General features: G+C 40.8%; 1 protein-coding gene across 1 annotated transcript in view; it reads right to left on the bottom strand.

The window, feature by feature from the left end:
* The window catches only part of LOC134629520 (transmembrane channel-like protein 3), a 47,889-nt gene that overhangs the window by 1,922 nt on the left and 20,180 nt on the right, over nt 1-25,787 (bottom strand). Inside the window, exons 13-21 of the mRNA XM_063476948.1 lie at nt 21,074-21,328; nt 20,376-20,504; nt 18,282-18,349; nt 17,825-17,953; nt 5,815-5,925; nt 4,546-4,671; nt 4,293-4,371; nt 2,451-2,493; nt 1,078-1,351 (exon numbers count right to left, since the gene is read on the bottom strand). Coding sequence (XP_063333018.1) covers nt 1,078-1,351; nt 2,451-2,493; nt 4,293-4,371; nt 4,546-4,671; nt 5,815-5,925; nt 17,825-17,953; nt 18,282-18,349; nt 20,376-20,504; nt 21,074-21,328 — 1,214 coding nt within the window. The remainder of the gene's footprint in view (nt 1-1,077; nt 1,352-2,450; nt 2,494-4,292; nt 4,372-4,545; nt 4,672-5,814; nt 5,926-17,824; nt 17,954-18,281; nt 18,350-20,375; nt 20,505-21,073; nt 21,329-25,787) is intronic.

The following is a 25,787-nucleotide window of genomic DNA, read 5'->3' as shown; positions in this document are numbered from 1 at the left end:
CACTCTGTTAGATGTTTTCTGGAGAAGTCTAATCTGGCCCTCTTGTTCTTGAGTGTAACCAGTGGCTTGCACCTTGTTGTAAACCCTCTTTAATTTAGGTGTCTCTTGCCTATAGGTCCTTGAGAGTGTTCTTGACTTAGCTAGATGCTTTTGTTTTTCTAAACCATGGAAATCATTTTGTCATTGTTCACTTTCATTATCTTCCTGTGGTCTTTCAAGTTTCTTGGTGTTGCTGTGGCGAGTGCTTTCATTCTTATTTAGAATGTACCAAAGTGTTGATTTGACCACCCCTAAATATTTGGAGTTCTTTCTAATATTTGTATTTTGTTTTATCGGCCCAGTGATAGCCTCCCTCACCTGCGCTGACATGTCTTTGGCCCTCATATTTAAAATACAGTTAAAAGCTTTGAAATAATTTGAAATTCACTACTATGGTGTACAGAGGCAAAACTATAAAAATTGTGTCAATGTCTAAATACTTTGGGGCCTGATATATACATATTATTAATAATATCTCTATATACATGTTAATAAGCTGATTTTAGGGGATGTGGAAGAGGCAGAGACACATACTAGCAGGATGTCATAGTCATGACTTAATGTTTTATGTCTTTGCATGAAAAATTATAGACCTATTTTTTTAGATTATAGTGAAATCTATATAGATTACAGATTTACATAACAGGCAGCATGAGAGAAGTTTACTTCTGAAATGTCATAGGTTAGAAATAACAGTTAATCTTTTAAATATGTATAAAAAGCAACTATTTGAATTGCTTGATCATTTTTAATTTACGTTTTCATCACTATCAATATTTTAAAGTGGACATTAAAAAGAAACTTTCTCAATAGGCTGTATATGTTTTACCAGGTTTGACCAAATCTGAGTTCTTCCATTGGCAAACTAGACTGAGACTTTATCAACACATATCATTAGGCATCGCTCCTGGGTATAATTTCACAGTGAATATATGATATAGGAAATTTATAATACAGTTTCACTATATTCAGCCTTTAAGAGGTCCCCTAAAGTTGTGTAAACCTGACTGGTTAAAGCAATATGTCAGTGTGTGAGACCTGTTAGGAATGTGTTCCAGCCAATGTTTGGGCAGTACGGTTACTGCTGGACTTCTGATAGATCCGGCCACACCTCCTCTCTTCAAGTCTCCTCTAGATACTGATTTCGTGATGGTGCGGATGCAATTCCCACGATGAACAGGGGAATCAAAGTTTGTGGTGCTGCTATTCTGACAGGGAGATGGGGTGTGGTTAGAGGACTCTTGGCTGGCGATGTTGCTTTCCTCATGATCTGACTTTTTGTCTGCAGCAGCCTCTGGAATCTGTAGTCTCGCTGTAGAAGGGTGATACAGTGGTGTGAAAAAGTGTCTGCCCCTTGCTGATTTCCCTTTTTTTGTATGTTTGTCACATTAAAATGTTTCAGATCATCAAACAAATTTAAATATTAGACAAACATAACGCAAGTAAACACAAAATGCAGCTTCTAAATGAAGGTGTTTATTATTAAGGGTAAAAAAAAATCCATACCTGTATGGCCCTGTGTGAAAAAGTTAAGCCCTTAACCTAATAATGGGTTGGGCCAGCAGTCAGTTGGGCCTTTTTGGCTGCCTCAGGACTTGTAATACTTGCTGTGATAAATGGAACCATGATTTCTGCTGTCTACCAAAACATCCTGAAGGAGAATGTCCAACCATCTGATTGTGACCTCAACCTGAACTGCACTCCTGCAGTGATGATCCAAAACAAATTTTGAAAAGTCCAGCAGCAAGTCCACCTCTGAATGGCGTAGAACAGCGGTGTCCAACTCCAGACCTCAAGGGCCGGTGTCCTACAGGTTTTAGATGTGTCCTTGATCCAACGCAGCTGATTTGAATGGCTAAATTACCTCCTCAACATGTCTTTAAGTTCTCCAGAGGTAATGAACTAATCCTTTGATTCAGGTGTGTTGACCCAGGATGAGATCTAAACCTGCAGGACACGGGCCCTTGAGGTCTGGAGTTGGACACCCCTGGCTTAGAAAAAAACAAAATGAAGACTTTGGACAGGCCTAGTCAAAGTCCTGACCTGAACATGACTGAGTCCTTAAAAAGCCGGTTCATGCTCGAAAACTCTCCAAAGTGTCTTTGGGATTATGCAAAGATGAGTGGGCCCATATTCCTCCACAGTGCTGTAAAAGACTCATTGTCAGTTATGGCAAACGTGTGTTGCTGCTAAGGGTGGCCCAACTCATTATTAGGTTTAGGGGGTAATCACTTTTTCACACATTGGATTTTTTCCCCTTAAAAATAAACAGCTTTAGAAACTGCATTTTGTGTTTACGTATATTTTATTTTTAATATTTTTATTTGTTTTATGATCTGAAACATTTAAGGGTGACAAACATACAAAAAAAGGTCATCAATAAGGGGGCAAACATAGAAGACGAGAGATACCTGCAGCCATCTGGAAGACTTTCTTCTTGTCTTCAGTGCGCTCCTGAGAAGGTTTGAAAAACAAACCTGACTTCAGATGCACACTATTATACTATCATTATAGAATGGCCAGTTGAAGGCTCCACTATATATACGCAGTGACATGACAAAGTATTTGCTCCCTCGCTTCCTTTGCATATGTGTGAGACTTAAATGTTTTAGGTCAAACAAATTGTAATACTGACAACCTGAGTAAATACAAAACACAAATGAGTACAGACAGTATTTATGTTTATAAAATTAAAAATGATAAAAATTTCCACTCCCCCTGTGTGTGGTCTTCATCCTTCTAGCTAAGGCCCTCTAACAGAGACCTGGGAGCTTGAGGGTCCTTCACAATATCTTTGTTCCTTCCCAATTGAGGGTACTGCTCCTTGTGGCTGTTTATCTTGTAGTCAAATATCTCAAGAATGTTATGTTTACTGCCTGAATTGACACCAAAAAAGCCTGAATGCTCCACACATCAGAATCAGAATCAGAAAGACTTTATTTATTTCCAAGGGGCAATTAAGAGGATATGGATACTAGGGTGCTTGGCACTGTACAAGGCTAACAGTGTACTTAATGGGAGTTTGGAAGACAAAGTCAAAGACAATCACAGAGGTTGCCATCAAGTGTGGGCATACCAAGGTGATGCCCACTTCTGGATAGGCCTTAATCCTCTAAAGCAGCTTATCAGTAAGACTGGATAGGAATATATATTTAGGTCTGGAGCGACCATCAGCCATCTCCTGTACAAAGAAATTATGATGTACACCAGGAGATCCACTTCAGCATCTACTGTGAGGACATCGTGATCTTATTCGAACTGGATAAGTTTGGTTGAAAACAGAGGAAAGGTGATGCAGACTATTAAGCCAGAAGGGAGAATAGCAGATATGCAGGATGGCTACAAGTTCCTGGGTATCCCACAGGCCAGTGGGAACCATGATAAAGATGCAAAAAGGTCAGCCACAGCCAAATACCTCCAGAAGGTAAGATAGGTACTGAGAAGGCAGCTAAACAGTAAGAATAGGATCCATGCCATCAGTAGAGATTTGCTACCAGTTATCTGAATAAAAAGCTAGCCAAAAGAGGAGACGGATGCCGCTGATGTGAAGATACAAACATTCCTCATAATGTCCATCCAATCCACATGAAGTCCAGGATCTTGAGGCTCTATGAGCAATAAAAAGAGGGAGTGAGGATTAGTGACTATCAAAGTCACCATCCAGGATATAGCATAGAACATATGCAAATAGATCAGGCCCATCAAGATGCTCCAAGAATGTCTTAGGCAACTGAAGACAGACAGTGATGCAGAACAGGGCCAGGAACCATTATAGATGACCAAGCCTGTGCATGGGATGTGCCATTGAAAGGCAGAGGAAGTGGCTGACATGAACAAATCCTACCAGTTGCTGGGAAAAGCTGGCTTAAAGGACAGCACAGAGGGATGATGGTGGCCCTAACGATCCACAGATCATTAGTAGTAGATCCACAGGAAGAATCTACTACAGACAACAGGACCCAAGTTAGGGTCTGCAAATGTACTTGAGAGACAATCCAGCAGATAGTAGCTTCCAGTAGCTTCCAGCAGATCCCAGGCACAACATCAGATGTCTATGTCCAGAAGGACCCAGTCCCAGGAAAGATACTATATGTTTAAAATGCTATCTGGAAAATCATTTGCTCTGTTAAATAGCACTTGGGATATTTTTGACAAAAACTTTCATAGAGGGGCTAATAAGTTTGTCCTCATCTGTAAATGCCTTTCCCTCTCTTATTTTTATGTGAAAAATTGCTGAAAGTGATTCAACTTACAGTCTGGAGCTGCATCCTTAGCTGGTTGTTGGTGAATTTGAGGGATCTGGCAATAGACTGGAGATAGTATATCAGCATGCTGAAACACAGTTGAACAATTCACAAGTCATGTAGGATACAGATGTTTGCGTATTTGCATATTGTGAGTGTATGTGTATATGTGTGTGTGAGAGAGAATTAGAGCGAAATTGTGAGTGAGAGAGCGCATGTATATGTGACAGATATATGCAATATGTGTCGTGTGCAGCCTCACAACAGCAGCAGCAGTGCTGGCAGTACGACGACAGGACTGGTGATATAACTTATTACTTTACTGAACCACACCGGGAAGTCAGTGGCCACTGTCTCAGAGATGATGTCGTAAATCTTCTCTTGACCACTGAAACACAAATTTAAGCATTTTTCTTTGTCTGAACACTGAAACACAACCACAAGAAGGGGAAAACAAAAGAGCTATTCATGCACCACATTTCAAAAACCAGTGTCAGTAATAATACTGGGAAGAGTTAGGGTATATAGTATATCACTGGTAACTTCCACATCAATGAAAGCAAAAATAATGCTGAATAAAATATATACAGCTGCATGACAACATATATTGCCATCCAGTTGACAACTTCAGGGAAGGCTTTGCTTATTTCAGCAAGACAGTCCCGAACATTCTGCATCCATTTCAATAATATAGCTCCAAAAGGGGACAACAGTGGGCATCGCTTTCAAACTGCAGCAACTCGTTCCAACAAGGAGATGCAACACAGAAGGAAATGAAGATGTTTCCTACTGTTTTAATGTGTATCTGGCAATGGAGTTTAATCAACATTTCATATAAATTGAATAATATTTTTCAATTTCAGTTATTTAATATATTATTTCTGAAGTATTTAAATATAGTCTTTAAATGGTATGAAAATTATTACATTTAGATTTTATTTAAATACCCTACCAGCTTTTTTGGAAACAGGATTTGACTTTGTATACTATGCAAAGAAAGCTCTTTTCCAAACTATGATGCACCCTCATGAATGAAGATATGTCCCATTTCAAAACACATATAAATATTTATTCTGCAGGCTGAGGATATAAGACACTAAAATGAGTCCCTCATTGGTACATGTGGTAAAACGTCCACTTCTGTCTTACATTCTCAGCACAGTAAATAAAAAAGGGAATATGTTAGATGAAACTGTTTCATTAAAAACAAGAAACAGTCAGAGTGCAAACCTCTGCCAAAGCAGCTTGCTTCCCTGAGCAGTATTTATTTTAGGGGAATAGTAATGTATTTTGCCTGCATTATCACTTTGACCTTCAGGTCAATTTATTGACCTTTGGGAGAGGTCAGAGGTGAAACGTGACACGATATTCAAAATCTTTATACAGTGCGTTCTACTGTATATGTTGACAATACACACCAAAATTCCAAGAGTCATAGTTTCCATAAAGTCTTTTGTCAGTTTCTCACCAATAAATTGTTAAGTTGACCTTGAAGGTCTCGATGGATGTAAGATAAATTTTAATTCCTTACCTGAAAGGTCCGCAGTGTTGTGATGGTCTGTATCTCACTATAGCAAAGATGGTGGGCAGCATACACAAAAACAGCATGAAAAGCAGCATAGCCAGGTAGAAATTGTTTGACCTAAAAAAGCAAAGCAACGTGAGAACATGGATGTGTTGATATGATTCATTTTTACATTACTGTATTTCCTTCATGCTCCTGAGCAGTTCAGTAGAAAATTACAATTCATGTGAATCAACTTAGCAGAAGTATCCCAGAGTATATCTGCAAAATATGCTCTAAACAGTTTGTCATCTTTAAAAGGTAAACATTTTTTTCTTTGTTTTTTCTGTGTATCTGACCACATCTAACTGAAAATCGACATGCTCAAAGTAACTAGATTAAGTGTTGTGACTATTCTACTTGCCAAAATACACTGCTCAATAAATAAATAAACTAAGAAAGATTTTTCATCAAAGTATAGCATCAAGTCAATTTAACTTCTGGGATCTTAATCTGATCAATTAAGTAGCAGTGGGGGTTATTACAGGAGAGCTGGACAGGGCTGTAAAAGGTCCCAACCCATCAGCAGAGCTAGAATCTGTTCCTTTGTGCAACGAGTAACAGGATAAGCACTGTTCCCTTTTTGAGCAATAAAGATCATAGAAAAAAATATTCTGACAAATCTTGAATGAGTGGTGAATCATGAGTGGCTGCTAAGTCCAAATAATACTCAGGCAGTTTACTCATGACAAGATCCTTTCTTGAAATACACCAAATAGTTTGTGGTGCTTAAATCTAACTAGCAAGTGAGACTGTCTAAATTTTCTCATGTCTTGACTTGGCCTCTCTAAAGTCTTCTTTTTTTATAGTCATTCAGAGGTGGACTTGCTGGTGTATTTCGGATCATTGTCCTACTGCAGAACTCAAGTGTGCTTCAGCTTGCGGTCACAAAGAGATGGCCAGATATTCTCCTTCAGGAAGTTTTGGTAGACAGCAGAATTCATGTCTCCATTTACCACAGCGAGGCCATGTAGGTTTGGATTTGTTCCCCCTTAATAATAAACACCTTCATTTAGAAGCTGCATTTTGTGTTTACTTGTGTTATCTTTGTCTAATATTTAAATTTATTTGATGATCTGAAAAATTTAAATGTGACAGACATACAAAATATAGGAAATCAGCAAGTGGACAAAAACTTTTTCACACCACTGTATTTTCATTTGCACAGTGAACTGTCTATGCTATCAATATGCACATGTGTCTTGTGTGATTTTCCACCACATCTGGGAGTGGCTGATAAGGACTGAAAGAGGCAATCACAGCTTTTTTTTAAAAAAAAAAACATAAATCAGAGTGGCCTGACTGAGTATATGTGTGTATACGTAAGTTGCTGCACAGGCTGATAAGTGAACAGGCTTAAGAAAAATACCCCCTTTGCTGACAATATACAAGCCTTTGGTGGCAATTTTAAATCTTTGTCAAACTGCGAAGAGCCAAGGATGTAATATAAGAGAATGTCTGGACACAGGCATTCTTGGTGTTTTGATGGTGGTTATGAAAAGTGCTGGGCTGCACCTCTCACTGACCTTGATTTCTCCATAGTGTTTGCACCATTTATGCCTTTTTGCAGCATTTTTAATGGATTTTGTTTTAACAAATTAAGTGATGTGCTGTAAGGAAAAGACAGTCCAAAAGGTTTGTGCTTCAGTTTTGATGAGTGAAAATTTAATATGTAATTAGTCCATTATTCAGCAGCATCACAGCATTAAACCTGTGCAGATACAGCTAGTTAACCAAGCTTGCTAAGATTACCTGAATTTACCTTTACTTTCATCCAAATGTGGGAAATTCTGTGTTCAAAATGCCAACATGGTGGTAGACAAAACACTAATATTTAGGCCAAATAATATGGAGCCCCGCAAGGGACATGGGAGAAAAAAAAATTACGATGAACAAACTCGGGATCTCGCAAAACCAAACTCGGGATCTCGCAAAACTTTTTTTTTTTTTTTTTTTTTTTTTTCCCTGAATACGCTTTATTGACAAAGCACAGAATACAAATACAAAAAAATAACAAGCACAATGTCAGGGGGTTTCTATGGGAAAACAAAACAGTCTAACAAAGAATCACACGATATTAAACAGGGAACATAAGTTTATGGTTTTGACAGCTTTTAAATTTTGAGAATGTTGTATGGTTTTTACATATTGTTTGGTTTCATTTAAAAAGCACTGAAAGGATGGTTTTGCATTAGAAAATTTCGACTTATGTATATGAAATTTAGCTAATAATATCAATAAATTAATCAAATAAAATTCGTTTGCCCTGTGCATGGGGTACTTAAAGAAACCAAACAATATTTTCTCATAACAAAGAGAGAACTCAGAAAAGATTAAGGAAACAACAAAAACACAAAATTCTTGCCAGAAAAGATTAGTGTATAAGCATGACCAAAATAAATGAGAAATATCTTCCTTCACACAATATCTCGCAAAACTTTTGCGAGATCTCGCAAACCAAACTCGGGATCTCGCAAAAGATCCCGCTCCTTTTTGATAGCGGTTCAGTTGAAGGGTGCGGTATGGTAGGGAGCAGACATGGAGGAGGATTTAGAACATTTCTTGCGGTCAAGAGAGGTCCCACACGAGGACATCATGCACATGCAACAAGACAAAGTATGTATAAACAACAAAGCATTAAACACCGCGGTTCAAAAGGCGAGTAACTTGTTGAAAAACCTAAGTTGTATATGCAGGCCTTTAATGTTAACTCTTGTAAATATGTTCAGGTTCATTAAACATAACTCGTGAAGTGCACATATGTTTTGAAATTTCAAATCGTGTCCAAATTCATGGGCTGCATCCTCCTGAGGACCCGGGCTTCGTGGTCTACGTGGGCCGGATCCTCAGAAGGTCGGGTAGGCCGGAAGTAAACGGCTGGGGAAATTGGACGGTCTAGCCTTCTGATTAGCGTCATCGCTGTCTCGGTGGAGTTTAATAAACTCGGCCGTCTGCTCCTTGCTATCTAAAATATAACAGGACACTGGAGTAAATTCTCGACCGTCTCACACTTCTGTTTGATCAGTTTTCTGTTTGACGTTTATTCAGCGGTGTAAAAACCAAGGAGGAACCCACCCGGGGGATTAATAAAGTTTTATTTTATCAAATTTAATCTAATAACTTTAATCTCAGCCAAACCGGTTTACTCACGAACAAATAAAACACTGAAAAAAGCCAAACAATAACATTTTTAGGTTGTCTAAGTGTTTTATATATTACGTTTAACCTGAGTAGCAAAAGTCCGCGGTGATCTGAAAATGATGTGCCGGGAGTTGTGCCGTTCTCGGTGGCTTCAGTGACCCTCGAGCTCTCGGCTAGCTATCGAGCTGGTGGGTAACAGACGTCTCCGAAAACGTCGAAGCACTTGCAAATATGTGATATCTTGATAAACCAAGCAGATATTTCAAGTTTACACACCCACGTTCTCGCCTGAAAATATGTTAAAAGTTTATTTTGTGACCCAGAAAGAGTAGTAAGAGTAATTTTAAAACCACCATTGCCGGAAACTGGAGTTTGGCTGGGCCGCGCTATGAATTCTGGGATATGGTGGGCCACGAAGCACACGCCCGACCCATCCTTCAAATTCGGTGAAAAGGAGGACGCATTTGTCGGCTGCATTCGGAGGAGTCTACGAATTTGGACAGCCATCGGCGCATCGCTGTGACGTAATCGGTCTACAAAAGCGTCCTCAGGAGGATGCAGCCCATGAATTTGGACACAGCTTGTATGTCTAAAATGTGATAAATAAAGTTTTGTTTTTTTGTTTGTTTTTTTAAAAAGAGGTTGCAGCCCATGAATTTGGATGTTGTTATCTGGCTGTGCCATTACCATGGTAACATGGACACCATGGCACAAAATACTTGGTGGAACTTACCTTATTTATACCTTACTAGCAAAATAGTTTTTAGTAACGTAGTATATAAATATCTACTACTATTACTATACTAATACTAACACAGCAACAGTAAAGTAATAAGACACAAATTGACAAAGTAACTTTTGATAATGATCATGAACAGTGATTAAGAACTCTATTTCTAATACAGTTAGTATTCCATGTGTGCTAGTGTGGCTTCCTAGAATAAAAGTATAAACTCGATGTCATTAATAGCATTTCTCTAATGTTTTATGTCTGCAGGTGGATAAGGCAGTGCTGTCCGTCATGACTGATGGACAAATGGCACAACACATAAGTACATATGGTGACAGAGTAGCTGTCCAGTCCTTCTGTCAACAAACTAAGTACAGCACAGATAAAGAGACTCTTCTGCAGAACCTAAGAGATAAAATTGTGTGGCTCATCAGGTGTGTTCTACAAGCAAGGTGAAGGGATGGCAAGACAGAGAAATACTGCAGGAGAGAAGACCTGCAGAAAAATTGAAATCGGATGGCTTCATTTAAGCAGTAATGAATACCGTCAAGTGAGAACCAGAAATGGTGGAGGAACAAGACATGCAACTGTGGAAAAAACTACAACTGTAGCTATGATTTTGGAAATGGGAAAGGACCTGTTTTTTCCAGATGGGAACTCGCCAAAAGGGAGAGTTGAAGACTTTGTCATTGATGTCTGTGATTTTAAAAGAAATCCGATTCCTTTAGATGACACTGTTGGCAAACTTTATGAACAAACCAAATTGAAGCTCCTGAGATTTTACATTTGCACGAAAGATGAAACACCGTCAACAGTTCAGTCCTCATCTGAAGAGGATTTTTCTGTCAGCATAACTGAAGAAGATTCACCGGTGACATTACTTGGATCTGACAGTGAGACAGATGATTTTGTCCCAGATCTACTTGACCATGGAGATTCATCTGACAGTGACACTGGCAAACAGGTTTGTTAAAATAACAAAGATATTATTACAAATAATGATCACTTTAAAGTTACTGTATTTTGTTGTGTTGTTTTTTGTTGTTTAGTAGTGCTTGGTGGTAACCTGGGACATTTTCTAATTTCGTTGTACTATTGTACTAGGTATGACTGTGCAACGGCAATAAAGAGTTGTCTTATTCAAGTGCTTTATGTACATCTACGAATACTTGCACTTCTTTAGGATGAAATTATTCCAGGAATTTGTTGTTGACTTGTGTGGTAAGGTACATTGAATACATCTGTGAAAGACTTACAGCTTTGTATTCATTAACATGTAGTAAATGATTGGCTGCTGAAAAAAGAATTGAATTATGTTCGTTTGTTTCTTGTGTTTGTTTTCTGGTTCACAGATTCACAATTTCCAGATGGAACACAATCCAAAAAAACTGAAATCACTCTGTGAGGCAGTGACAACACAAAGTCTAGGAAAATCACATCATATGCATTCAACCCCAACAGACATTAAAAACACTGTCGTGGGACAGCGGCAGCAGACTGACTCAAGTGATCATGATTTCCCTGACCACTGCTCTGAAATTATTGATCTGACCAGTATAGTTCCTAACAAATCCTTCAAACTAGAGTCCCGGCACAAACTTCCAGAAGATTTGGAATTTCGTCTTCCAGACATAGACGAAGCGGATACGGTTCTATGGAATCCTGAAGAGGATCTTGTCAGAGCAGATGGTGATGACACAGTCGTGATAACCCTGAATTATGTCAACAGTGAGGATCTCAGACAGGTAAGACCACGGACAGTTGTGGTTGATGTGGTTTATGTAAGCGTTACAAAATATGGAAATTTATTTATACTCAAATTCAATAACTTGCATAGTTCTGACTTTAAAAAAGCTGATCATGCATTCTTGCTTTGACAAAATTTAAGCATGTATGTTATTTTCTGTAATATTATTCTTTTGGATCTTAAAAGAAATAACCTACAGTACTGTGAAACACTTGCTCGATTTCTATTAATCAGAATTCATCTCTTGTTTGTTTAAAACTTGATTTTGTTGCAGCAATAATAAAACATTTTAAGTAGTAAGAAGTACATCAAGATATGATAAAAACCTGTGGAATTCCACTGTAATATGTCTTTTTACTCTTGTAAGTGAGACATGTAGGCTGAAAATAAAGAGGTGTATCTTTTTTCTATTTCTTAAGATCTATTGACATATTTTGCAGACTTTTTAAGAACATTCATGATTTAGAATAGGCCAAGGTAGAAGATTGAAGAAGAGTCTTATAATCTTGAAGGGTTAAGGTGTCTGTTGTCAATTAATGCAGTACTTCCTTCTCAGAATGCCGACCCAAATGGATTACCTATGGATGGTTTCCTGCTCCCATTGTCTTCAGCTAATGGCTTGCCAACACCCCATATGCAGTCAATACAGGAGGAAGCACCCCAGATTGCACAGGTAAGATGGATCAATTCAGGCAACCATAAACACCTATCTTTACATACTGTAGAGATGCCAAAATTGCATGCTATTTTCTGAGGATATGGCAGTTTGTGGGTCCATTTGAATTAAAAGGATATTGTCAGTTGAGAGACAATTCCAGTGTTTAACATTAAGATAAGATGAAACAGGAAATTTAGTCTTGAAATCAAATTATTTACATAACACAGCAGTGACACATTGTTTTGGTGTCACTATTGTGTTCTCTACTTTTTTTGCACAGAAGTGAGTCTTCTCATACATGTATGAGCATGTAAAGAACACTTGTATAATTTTCTGTGAGGCATACGAGGAGATCCATCGGGCCAAAATGTTAATGTTATATATAAATTGTCAGTAAGATGGCGGCGCGCACGGACGCAGCGGCCCGGAGCTCCTACCTTTTTGCACTTTTGGTGGTACTGGGTATTATCTCACACAGTCTAGAGTTACTTCAATACAACAGAGACGATCTACTACAATTAAGCCGTGGAGATCTTCAATTAACATCCGAGTATCTCATCCCTCCGGAGATCGTTAAGCAACCTACGGGGCTACCCGTAACAGCAAACCGTAGGAGGAGACGCTGCGAGCGGAGGCAGAAGAGAGGCAGGCGGGGAGGTCTGCGGGCACGGCTGAGGACTAGTCCGTTTAAACCACCACTCCCGACCATATTCCTCTCCAATGCCCGTTCAATCCGTTACAAACTGGATGAAATACGACTGCAGATCGCCACTCGACAGACTTTTAATAATTGTTCGTGTATGATCTTCACGGAAACCTGGCTGGACAGCGCCATTCCCAATGCGGCTATTGATCTAACAGGCCGCACCGCCTATCGAGCCGATAGGTCTGCGGACTCGGGTAAGAAGATCGGCGGAGGGCTGTGCATCTACATTAACAACTTTTGGTGCACGAATGTCACGGTATTGGAAAAACTGTGCAGTACAGAGGTGGAATTGTTGGTGTTAAAGTGCCGTCCATTCTATCTCCCTCGGGAATTTTCTGCCGTTTACATCTGTGCTGTTTATATTCCACCAGACGCTAATGCTAAGCTAGCGTTAGCACAGTTGAGCTGCAGCATCAATAACAGCCTGGTAGCACATCCGGACAGCGTTTTTATTGCGGCCGGGGATTTTAACCATGCGGACTTGAAATCTGTACTTCATAATTTCCACCGAAATATGAAGTGTGCTACCAGAGGAGATAGAACGCTAGACCAGGTGTACACCAACATGGCGAATGCATACAGAGCCCAGGTTTATCCCCACCTGGGTCTGTCAGACCATCTCTCCCTTCTGCTACACCCAATATACACACAAAAAATCAAGAGTACTGGGATTACAATTAAAACTGTGAGAACATGGCCGCAGGATGCTACCCCGATGCTTCAGGATTGTTTCCATCGCACAGACTGGGATGTATTCAAGGTGAAGGACACTGACAATCGTACTGCACTGGACAGTTACACCTCCACTGTCTTGGACTACATCTGTTTCTGTGTGGATAATGTAACAACTTGGAAACGACTCCGTGTGTTCCCTAATAATCCACCCTGGATGACACACGGAGTCCAACAACTCATTCGAACGAGGAACAACGCTTTTAAATCTGGAGACCAGGAGGCATATAGTGCTGCCAGGGCCAACTTGAGAAGAGGCATTAAGACCGCCAAACAACAGCATAGGAGGCGTATCGAGGCCAGGTTTGAGAACAACACAAACCCAAGGCAGGTTTGGGAGGGCATCAGGGCTATCACGGACTACAAAAAGAGAACACCATCATCCTCAGCCGATAGTCCTACTCTGGCTGAGGATTTAAATTTCTTTTATGCCCGTTTTGATAGGGAGAACACCGACCCTGTCCTGTCCCCTCTCCCCTCAACTGACCCTGCTCCAGTCCTGAGCACTCACGAGCTGAGGCGTGTGTTCCGGAGCATTAACACCAGGAAGGCGGCCGGGCCAGATGGAGTATTGGGCCGGGTGTTAAAAGACTGTGCTGCGGACCTGGCAGACGTCTTCATCTCTATATATAACACCTCGTTGTCCTGTTCACTGGTACCATCCTGTTTTAAAGCGGCAATCATTGTTCCCATCCCAAAGCAGTTAAATGTCTCATGTCTGAACGATTTCAGACCTGTGGCACTCACTCCCATTCCCGCTAAGTGTCTGGAGAGACTGGTTATTAAACATATTAAAGCTGCTTGTCCACCACCTCTGGACTCGCACCAGTTTGCATACAGGAAGAATCGGTCAACCGAGTATGCGATCGCCATAGTGCTGCACACACTATTGGAGCACTTGGAAAACAGGAACACCTATGCACGGCTCCTCTTTGTGGATTACAGCTCGGCTTTTAATACCATCCGGCCATACAGACTCCGTCCCAAACTTCACCAACTGGGTCTTAATTCCTCTCTGTGCAACTGGATTACAGACTTCCTTACTAACCGTAGACAGAGTGTCAGAGTGGGTAAGAACACCTCTTCTACCCTTGTGGTCAACACCGGTGCCCCTCAGGGGTGTGTCCTGAGCCCTCTGTTATACACTCTCTTTACTTATGACTGCATTTCCTCCTGTGCGTCCAATCTCATAGTTAAGTTTGCCGATGACACTACAGTGCTCGGACTTATATCTGACAATGATGAGACAAATTACAGGACAGAGGTGCAACAACTAGAGTCATGGTGCCACGAAAATAACTTGGTCTTGAATGCCAAAAAGACCAAGGAGATCATTGTGGACTTCCGGAGGAAGGGTCACAGCAACCATCTGCCTCTCTTTATTGGCGGTGGGGAGGTGGAGAGGGTGAGCAGTTTTAAATTCTTGGGGGTAACGGTGACCGAGGACCTGTCCTGGGGCAACCATACTACCTTAGCTGCACGGAAGGCCCAACAGCGCCTCTACTACCTGAGGAGACTGCGGAGTGCACACATTCCCAGACCTCTGATGCTGAACTTTTATAATTGTGCCATTAGCAGCGTTCTGATGTATGGATTGCTAGTGTGGTTCCCCAGCTGCACCAAGGCCGATCAGCAAGCACTACAGCGGGTGGTGAAAGAAGCTGGCAGAATTATTGGAACAACTCTGCCAGAGATTAGTAATATCTTCCGCACTCGCTGTTTGAGGAGGGTGCACAGTATCCTGCGGGACCAATATCATCCTGCGCGCCACTTTTTCCATCTGCTGCCCTTAGGGAGAAGGTACAGGTCCATACAGGCCAGAACATCCAGATTGGCCAACAGCCTGTATCCACAGGCTGTGAGGCTTCTGAACTCTTTGTCCCCTCTCTCTCACGGACAATAACCATATCCAACTTCTAAATATTACTTGTCATGTTGTATGTTGTTGCTAAGGACTGTTTTATTGCACTGGAGTCATATTTTACACTTATTATTATTTTATTCACGGGTGTATGGAAGCTCCAAATGCAATTTCATTGTTTTCTGACAATGACAATAAATATTTGAATTGAATTGAAGTGCAACCATGGTTTGGGAATGTACAGCCCACTAAAATTAGACAAATAAATTTCAAACTTTTTCAGAACATTGATATTGTGTAATCTGTACTATTCATTTACATTTCTTATGGAATGTGCATGTTTTGTCTTTTACTCAGGACCATGGACTGAATTTCATCGCACAAGATTTGCCTTTAGATTCAAGCAACCAACTTTCCCCATCAAATTCAGGAGACCCACAGAGCCCCCTACATGTATCAATTTGCAGGATAAAAGTTGTTGATGATCTTTTGGCTGTATTTATGGACAGTAGCATAATGAATGAGACTTTAAAGATGAACTTTGTAAATGAAAATGCTGTTGATGATGCTGGGGTGTCAAGGGAGGTTTACACTGCATTTTGGGAGCAATTTTTGGAACAGTGTGAAGGTGAAAATGAACGAGTTCCAAGGCTGAGGCCAGACTTTAGTGAGGCTGAATGGCAAGCAGTTGGGCAGATATGGGTGAAAGGCTTACTAGACCACGGTGTCTTTCCAGTGAGGCTGTCAAAGGCTTTCATTTTAGCCTGCATCCACGGAATGGACTCAGTTGATGTAGACATTCTGATTAAATCATTTCTCAACTATCTCCCTCCTGTTGAGAGATCAGCTGTTGAGAAGGCTCTCCAAGGCACAATGGATGAAAATGATGAAGAGGACCTGCTTGACCTTTTTACAAGGATGGGTTCCCACTTCCTACCACCTAAGAACAACATGCAGCCTGCCATTGAAACAATGGCTCATAAGGCCATTCTCCAAGAGCCAAAGTATATAATGGATTGCTTCTCCACACCCATGGCACGTCTGCAGCTGAAACTGTCAGACAAGGAAAGTGTGTTGTCTCTGTATGAGAAAAAGAAGGCCACAGGCAAAAGACTAGTGCAGCTATTTGAAACAACAAAATTGATGCTGTCTCACGGAGAACAGACAACCTTTAACCATCTTCAGCGTTATGTTAAAAACGCTGATGAAACCAAAGCTGAAAAAGCTGCACAGGATCTTCTGTGATATGTGTTGAAAAAATTTTGGTGTGCTTTAATGCTGAAACTGGGCTCAACAGAAGGCCTGTTGCTCATACCTGTGGAGCTACCCTTGAAGTGCCATGCACTTACAGTTCTTATCCTGAATTTCGCACCGAGTTCGACAATGTCCTTTCCAGCAATTACTTTGAAATGGACATCATTTGAACTTGATGAGTGTACTAATGGTCACAGCTGTAACTCTTTCCTCACGCGTAGTCCATGTTCCCTGCATTTAGCGTACATCCATCGGTATCTGTGCAAAGCACAGTTTTAATGTCTTTATAGTTTAGTCCAAGCTCAAAGTAAAAATCTATGAATCGCTCAAATGGGTGTGTGTCCTCCATCGCTGTGGTTGTTTCTAAGGTTTCAGTGCTGATTTGGAGGTGTATGGTACGGACTTTTGCGAGATCTCGCAAAACTTTTGCGAGATCCCGAGTTTCTTTTGCGAAATCTCACAAAAGTTTTGCGAGATCCCGAGTTACTTTTCCGAGATCTCGCAAAAGGTCCGTCTTAATTTTTTTTTCTCCCATGTCCCCTGCGGGGCTCCGTAAAATAAAAAGTCATCAAATGATTTTTTTTTAACTATACTGGAAATTTGGGTATGTTTCATCTGGGTGTGTGTGTGTGTGTGTGTGTGTGTGTGTGTGTGTGTGTGTGTGTGTGTGTGTGCGTGTGTGTGGACGGGTATTAACATCTTCATGGGGACCAAAAATTGGTAGTTTACTATACTTGTGGGGACAAACAGCCCTTGTGGGGACCAAAATCCCGGTCCCCACGAGTTTGAAGGCATTTTTGAGCCTCAAAATGTGGTTTTAGTGTCAGGGTTACAATTAGGTTATGGTTAGGTTTAGGGTAAGGGTCAGGGTTAGGCATTCATTTTTGATGGTTAGGGTTAGGGTAAGGGGCTAGGGAAAGCATTGTGTCAATGAAATGTCCCCACAAGGATATAAATACACACACGTGTGTGTGTGTGTGTGTGTGTGTGTGTGTGTGTGTGTGTGTGTGTGTGTGTGTGTGTGTGTGTGTGTGTGTGTACGGGTTCGTACTATCCTGGTGGGGACCAAAATCTGACTTTTACTATCCTGGTGGGGACTTTCTGCACCGTGGGGACCAAATGTGTGTGTGTGTGTGTGTGTGTCAAACCTGGATGCTCGAAAGACCTGCTGATGGGGAACATTACAGGTAAGTACAGCCCAGCTCCTCAGATACATCAGACCAATCAGCTTCAGCACATTAAAGGCAGGAAGACAGGGAGAAAAAAATGCCCCCATCCTGAAGGAAAGAAAGAGATAGATCAGTAACACACACACACACACACACACACACACACACACACACACACACACATAGGCAATAAGGTCACACTTCATATAAAAGATATTACATTCAGTGGCTCATGATTTCACTTCATTACATTTATTGCTGCAAGGAGACGTTTCTGAAATTAGATGAGAAAATACAATCAAGAGGTGTAGTGGAAAGATTACAGAGAGCTACAGTCCGTTAAACAGGGTAATGGAGACCTGTCAGCACTAGTCAGGCCATTAGCTCTGAAATAGGTCCTGTGGTTTTGGAATTGTAAAATGTTTTTCAGACTTACCAGATCATTCCTTGGTTATAAATTAGATGCAAGACATTCTCGGCTATTTTGAATTCTCCATATTCAGGCTGAGAAAAGACAAAACAAAAGTAATCACTGCAACAATCCTGTGTCAGACAAGAGTCTCTCTGGGTCTTTATTGTCTTTTCATGACATGCCAAATGTTTTCAGTTACTGCAAAGGTCTGGTTTGCAGGGATGCCCGGTCATTACCAGGACTCCTGTGCTATGAAGACATACTCTTGTAAAAGATACAGCATTAGCATTGTCTTGCTGAAATATGCAAGGTCTTCCCTGAAAACGACATCTGGATCAAATTATATATTGCTCTAAAATATGCATATAGACCTTTGAGCTTTCATGGTGGTTTTGTAAGCACCAACACAGTATGACAAATCCAGCTTTTGAACCTGAACCAGCTTCCCATCCCTACTGGGTAGTGCCCAAAGGAATAATACTGCAGATATAAGCGGCAGAAATGAGCTTTCTCTGAAGGGTGATTGGCCTCTCTCTTTGAGATAGGGTGAAGAGGTCGGCCATTCGGGAAGGGTTTAGAGTAGAACCACTGCTCCTCCACATTGAAAGGAGCTGGTTCAGGTGGTTCAGGCATCTGACCAGGATGCTTCCTGGGTGAAGTGTTCCAGGCATGTCCCACTGAGAGGAGGCCCCAGGACACCCTGGAGAGATCATATCTCTCACTCGGTCTGGGAATGCCTTGCTGTTCCTCCATACATGCTAGAGGAGGTGACTGGGGACAGGGAATTCTCGGCTTCTCTATTGAGGCTTAAGAAAACGTGGGATAGATTTAATGATAGTTTTTGCCTCTCAAACCACTTTTATTTTGAACATTTTTATCATATTTTATCATAGCAATCATATTCAGCATTTCCATTAGATTTCCCCCAATAACAAAAATATTTGTGTTATCAGCAAAAATGTGTATTTTTAATATATCACATACCCTTCAAATGTCATTTATTTAAATAGTGAATAGTTTTGGACCCAGGACAGAACTCTGGGTAATGCAAGAAGCAACATCCAAACATGAGGAGTATTACTTTCCCATCTCACAAATTGTTTCCTGCTGGTCAAATAATTTTTCACCCAATGTAGTACAACCCCTCTGATTAAATATCGTTCCAGTTTATTAATTAATATTTCATAATCACTTTCATCAAATATTTTAAGATTTAGGAATACTCCAGCTGCATGTCGTTTCTGCTCTGTAGCATTTATAATCTGCTCGACTGATCCAATTAATGCCCTCCAGTTGAATGGTTCAGTCTGAATCCATACTGACTGTCAGAGAGTAATTTATGTTTATCTGTCCCACAAAGTCTAGAGTCTGTTTTTTCCCCTGGTTGTGGTCTCTTGTGATTACTGTCAAACTGCAAAAACTGGAAAAAAAATTATTGAAACTATTATCAATTAGGGTGGCACACCGAAGTGTAATTCTGTTTGGCCTAGTGATTTTCGGATAGCCCAACTGTTGTGTTAACTCATTAGTTTTTTTATGATTTTTTTTAATTCAACAGGACAATGTTAAAGTCACCACAGATAAATATATCTGATTTGATATAATTTGATTTGCTTTTGAGCTGAACGCTAGAGCCTGGTGCTTTATATATACAGCAAATATTATAAAAAAAAATTTATATTCCTTGCAAATTTCAATTGTTATACATTGACTAATAAGTTATCAAACACAGCTTAGCTGCTTCCACCACCTCTTGATCCACCCTTTTCCTGGGTTGAAAGGTCCAGTTGAAAGTCCATCCCTGTTTCTGCATTAATCCATATTTCAGATACTGATTTAAATATTCTTTAACGTTATTGATAATTTATCATTTATCATTATCATTTAATGGTGTGATTAAACTGTTTATCACTGTGGCAGCAACAGCTGATGTCTCCAATATTGGAGAAGAAATCATTCTCTGGGTTTATTTCCTTTTTCAAGTCTGAAACATTGTGACCTGTGTATTGTGTATGTATCCAGAATTCCATTCAATAGAATAAGAATAAATACCTTAATTCTCATGTTTAGCATTTACTTGCTAAGTTTTTTAAAAGCAAAAGCTTGCAACCAACTTACAAATTTGCTCTCTAAATCCCAGCAGCAGCAGTCACTGAGGTAGCGAACCACTAGACCTCTGATGAAGTCAATGAGCAGGATGCTCGCCACTGTGAAGATCATGTCAATGATGGACAGCTTCAACATCTCCTAAAGACACAATATACACATATTCATCAGGGAAATTTACAAATACTATATACAAGTATTTTATTTTACATACACACACACACACACACACATATATATATATATATATCATGTATACCAGGCATAACATTATGACCACTGACAGGTTAAGTGAATAATACTGATTATCTCTCCTGCTACTGGGTGGAATATATTAGTGAGCAAGTTAACATTTTGCCCTCAAAGTTTGGCAAGCGTAAGGATTTGAGCAACCTGGAGGACTGGTTCAGAGGAGCTCCAAAACTTTTGGGGTGTTCCCACTTTCACAGTTGGGAGCCAGCGACAGGGCCATGGGCTCGTGCGGCTCATTGATGCACATGGCTAGGAGAGCTTGCCTACGTGTTCCGATCTAACAGACGAGCTACTGTAGCTCAAACAATTCTGAAAAAGTGGTTCTGATAGAAAGGTGTTAGAATACACAATGCATCACTATCATTTGATGTTTTGGCAACAGGCAGGTGGTCATAATGTTTATATATATTTTTATCATGTCCACAAATATACACCGTTATCCAATCAGAAAGCAAAACCTGTCCAACATAGGTTTCCCAGCACTGATCCTGTTGTCGGGTGTTCTTTCCAAACACAGCTGTCTGGTTGTAGACGTCCCCTGAGCTGCTCCTGCTGGTTACAGCCAGCACTGTGGCGATGGTTGCTGTGGTGCTGTTGTGATTCTTAGAGAGGGAGATATCTGACACTAGGGTGGAGAGGCTGTTTCCCTCAGGATGAGATATTGTGGCCAGAAAGGAGCTGGACTCATTCCAGTTACTGTTACTCACTTGGACCTTGAAGACAGATCACAATCCATACAGCTGTGTGCTATGCTTTAATTATATGAGTGACTTCAAAGGTATTTCTTAATTCAAGGGCTGCATCCTTAGAAACTCCATGATGACCGAGAAGGAGCTTCTTCTCGAGTGGCTCGAGTGAGTGGCTGTTAACGGTCTAGTCCAACTGTGACAGTAGCAACTAGATATATGTTGGACAACATTGTTTGAAAGAAACAGTAACAAATCTTTATTTTATCCAAATTGCTTTACTGTTACTTGAAAAAACTAAGATATTTAAATCAGTGTGTGATGTATCTGAGGCTAAGAGAACACCGTGGGAATATAAAGACAAGAGTCCCTTTAGACCAGAGTGTTAACTTTAGCCAATAAACAAATTTGTACAGCAGCACAAAAGTAGCAATTATATTAGATCCTATAGGTTCGTTTTATTATAACATATATATTTATGCACATTTTGAAAAATGATCCAGGGAGGTATTTAACTCAAATACTGCAGTCCAGTTCAAATTCATGAAACACTTAATGATTTAAATTTACTTTATAGATCTATGACTGACTGTTTCAGGTAAAATGAAGGGTAAACTCTTTTTTCCATCTGTATTCTCTTTATCACAGCGTATTTGTGAAAAAGAATGCACAAACTATAGTTCCTAGTAAGTCACGTAAGTCTAGGAAAAGATACACAAATTATAATATAGACAACTATTTTAATTGTCAGTGATGTAGTGTATTGATTTGTTAGATAACATTTACTTGTGATTAATGGCAGTTTCCACCAATTAATGGTTTGTGTTAATAAATGAGAATAACCTAAGTTATAACCTCATCTGGGACTCTCCTCAGCTCTTTCTGGGACAGTGGCGCGGCTGCCCCTCTGTTGGTCTTCCTTGGTCTCTTGTGTTCTGGGGGCCTCTGGATGTCTGGAGTTTTGATCTCCTCCATACCTGCTTCATGCCCTGGAGGATGGGACTGTGGCCCCCCACACCCTCTAGCAGATCATTACATTAAGGAACCTTTTAAATACAAGCGCGCTCATGCTCACAGGTGTACACACAGGTGATCACACACACAAACTACACCCTTTTTGGCTCCTACCTCAAAGCACACTGTGCGCTGTCGATCTTACGTGCTGCACAATAATGTTTAATATTAAGTATTTAGTGTTATATTCCCATATATCATTGTGATGTTGTTTATTCTATTACTCTCGTTTTCTTCTGCTTGTTTTCTTTTTTCTTTCTCAACAGGTGATCCAGGTGATCGATATATGTATTTTTTGTCTGCTTATTTTGTTGGTTTTTGTTTTTTGCCCTTTATCCCCGTCCCTCTTCTCCGCTGTTTTTTTTTTTGTTTTGTTTTGTTTTGCTTTTTTCCCCCCTCTTTCTTTCTCCCTTTTCTTTTCCCCTGTCCCGTATCTAGCAAGTAAAAAAAAAAATAATAATAATAAAATAAAATAAAATAAACAATAAAAGGTAAATCAAATGGACCATTACGGCAAGGCTGGGATGGTCCATTTGGTAAAGTAAATCCGTTGGGCATCTTTCTTCGCCTTTAGACAACAATTCTGATGGCAAAAGAACCAAACGGGACAGGTTTAAAAAAAAAAAAAAAAAAAAAAAAAAAAAAAAAAAAGAGAATAACCTAAGTTATGTGTGAACTTAGGTCAAGAAAAGATGTTTAAAATGCTAAAGATGCTAAATTCAATTTATATATAAAAAGAACACCCATCTCGCCCCTGCGGGCGGTTTTATCCTTCAAGCCCGGGTCCTCTACCAGAGGCCTGGGAGCTTGAGGGTCCTGCGCAGTATCTTAGCTGTTCCCAGGACTGCGCTCTTCTGGACAGAGATCTCCGATGTTGTTCCCGGGATCTGCTGGAGCCACTCGCCTAGCTTGGGAGTCACCGCACCTAGTGCTCCGATTACCACGGGGACCACCGTTACCTTCACCCTCCACATCCTCTCGAGCGCTTCTCTGAGCCCTTGGTATTTCTCCAGCTTCTCGTGTTCCTTCTTTCTGATGTTGATGTCATTCGGAACCGCTACATCAATCACTACGGCTGTCTTCTTCTGTTTGTCTACCACCACTATGTCCGGTTGGTTAGCCACCACCATTTTGTCCGTCTGTATCTGGAAGTCCCACAGGATCTTAGCTCGGTCATTCTCCATCACCCTTGGGGGCATCTCCCATTTTGACCTCGGGACTTCCAGGTTATACTCGGCACAGATGTTCCTGTACACTATGCCGGCCACTTGGTTATGGCGTTCCATGTATGCCTTGCCTGCTAGCATCTTGCACCCTGCTGTTATGTGCTGGATTGTCTCAGGGGCATCTTTACACAGCCTGCACCTGGGGTCTTGCCTGGTGTGATAGACCCCAGCCTCTATGGATCTTGTACTCAGAGCTTGTTCTTGTGCTGCCATGATTAGTGCCTCTGTGCTGTCTTTCAGTCCAGCTTTGTCCAGCCACTGGTAGGATTTCTGGATATCAGCCACCTCCTCTATCTGCCGGTGGTACATACCGTGCAGGGGCCTGTCCTTCCATGATGGTTCCTCGCCTTCCTCCTCTTTCTTGGGTTTCTGCTGCCTGAGGTACTCACTGAGCACGCGGTCGGTTGGGGCCATCTTCCCAATGTATTCTTGGATGTTCGTTGTCTCATCCTGGACTCATCAGTCCCCGGCCCCCTTCCTTCTGCTTAGCGTACAGCCTCAGGGTGCTGGACTTGGGGTGAAACCCTCCATGCATGGTAAGGAGCTTTCTTGTCTTTATGTCAGTGGCTTCTATCTCCTCCTTTGGCCAACTTATTATACCAGCTGGGTACCTGATCACGGGCAGGGCGTAGGTGTTGATAGCCCGGATCTTGTTCTTACCATTCAGCTGACTCCTCAGGACTTGCCTGACCCTCTGCAGGTACTTGGTGGTTGCAGCTTTCCTAGCTGCCTCTTCATGGTTCCCATTCGCCTGCGGGATCCCCAGGTACTTGTAACTGTCCTCTATGTCTGCAATGTTGCCTTCTGGTAGCTCGATCCCCTCAGTTCTGACTACCTTCCCTCTCTTTGTTATCATCCGACTACACTTCTCCAGCCCGAATGACATCCCGATGTCATTGCTGTATATCCTGGTAGTGTGGATCAGTGAATCGATGTCTCATTCACTCTTGGCATACAGCTTGATGTCATCCATGTACAGGAGGTGCCTGACAACTGCTCCGTTCCGTAGTCAGTATCCGTAGCCAGTCTTGTTAATGATCTCACTGAGGGGGTTCAGGCCTATGCAGAACAGCAGTGGGGACAGAGCATCTCCTTGGTAGATCCCGCACTTGATGGTGACTTGTGCTATGGGCTTGGAGTTGGCCTCTAGTGTTGTACGCCACATCCCCATTCAGTTCCTGATGAAGGCTCTTAGGGTCCTGTTGATCTTGTACAAATTTTTTATTACTTTGCTTGGCAGTTTCCAAGGCCTCAGGTATGGACAGCTTGCTGTATTTTTTATGCACCTTCTTTGTCGCACCTTTCTGCAACTCCGTTAGTTGGCTAACCTCCCTCCGTGCTACTTTGATCTTGCCCTCTAGCCTCCTTCTCCATGGAGGGTACTGCCCCTTGTGGCTGTTCAACTTGTAGCCAAGCATCTCACTGATCACTGCTGCCGTATTGTAGATTAGCTTGTTAGTCTCGGTAAGCGTGGCTGTAGGTATCATCCGTAGTGCTGCATTAACATCATCGAGCAGACCTTCTGAGGGTACTTCATGTAATTTTGGTAACCGGCTACGGAGGATCCAGGTTTCAATGTATAATCTCAAATAATCAGGAGAAAAGTTCTTATCACTATCATTTTTATATTTAATATAAAAGAACAGATGACTAGTGGAACATCCATTACACACAGAATTACTTAGGCAGTTTGTAAAATTATTTACGGTTTACTTAAATTATTTACATTATAATGAATGTCTACTTTACTGTAAAAAAAACGTAGCAAAAAACAAAACATAATTTGAAATAAAGTACCTCGAAATAACATCTAATTATGTAATCACACTGTTGGTCACTGTTGGCTTTTTTCTCCCTAAAACAATGAAGCATATTAAGCTTCACACCACTAAACAGACCCAGCTTTGGTATCAAAACTGAATTGTATGTGCAGGGGATTTTAAAAGTTATACACAACTGAAGGGAAATCTGGATATATTTAGTATCAATTTTCCATAGCATCTACACAAACTCTGAAACATGTAAGTTGGTTTTTTGACTGCTTATGTTTTAATGTAAAAGCTTTAAAAGCATCACTAACTCGTTACACATCTGAAACTTTGTAGAATTTTGACATTTTAGACTCTTGTTAATATTTTTGCTACAGGATATTTGAGTGAGATAAAAACAAGTAATTACATTTGAGTTTATTCCTTGACTGCATTCCTTGGACCATCCTTTTCAAAAAATATTCTAGAACCACCAAT

Source organism: Pelmatolapia mariae, linkage group LG1, assembly GCF_036321145.2.
Source record: "Pelmatolapia mariae isolate MD_Pm_ZW linkage group LG1, Pm_UMD_F_2, whole genome shotgun sequence".
Classification (NCBI taxonomy): Eukaryota; Metazoa; Chordata; class Actinopteri; order Cichliformes; family Cichlidae; genus Pelmatolapia; species Pelmatolapia mariae.
Note: the sequence above shows the minus strand (reverse complement) of the source record. Positions and strands in the feature narration are given on the sequence as shown.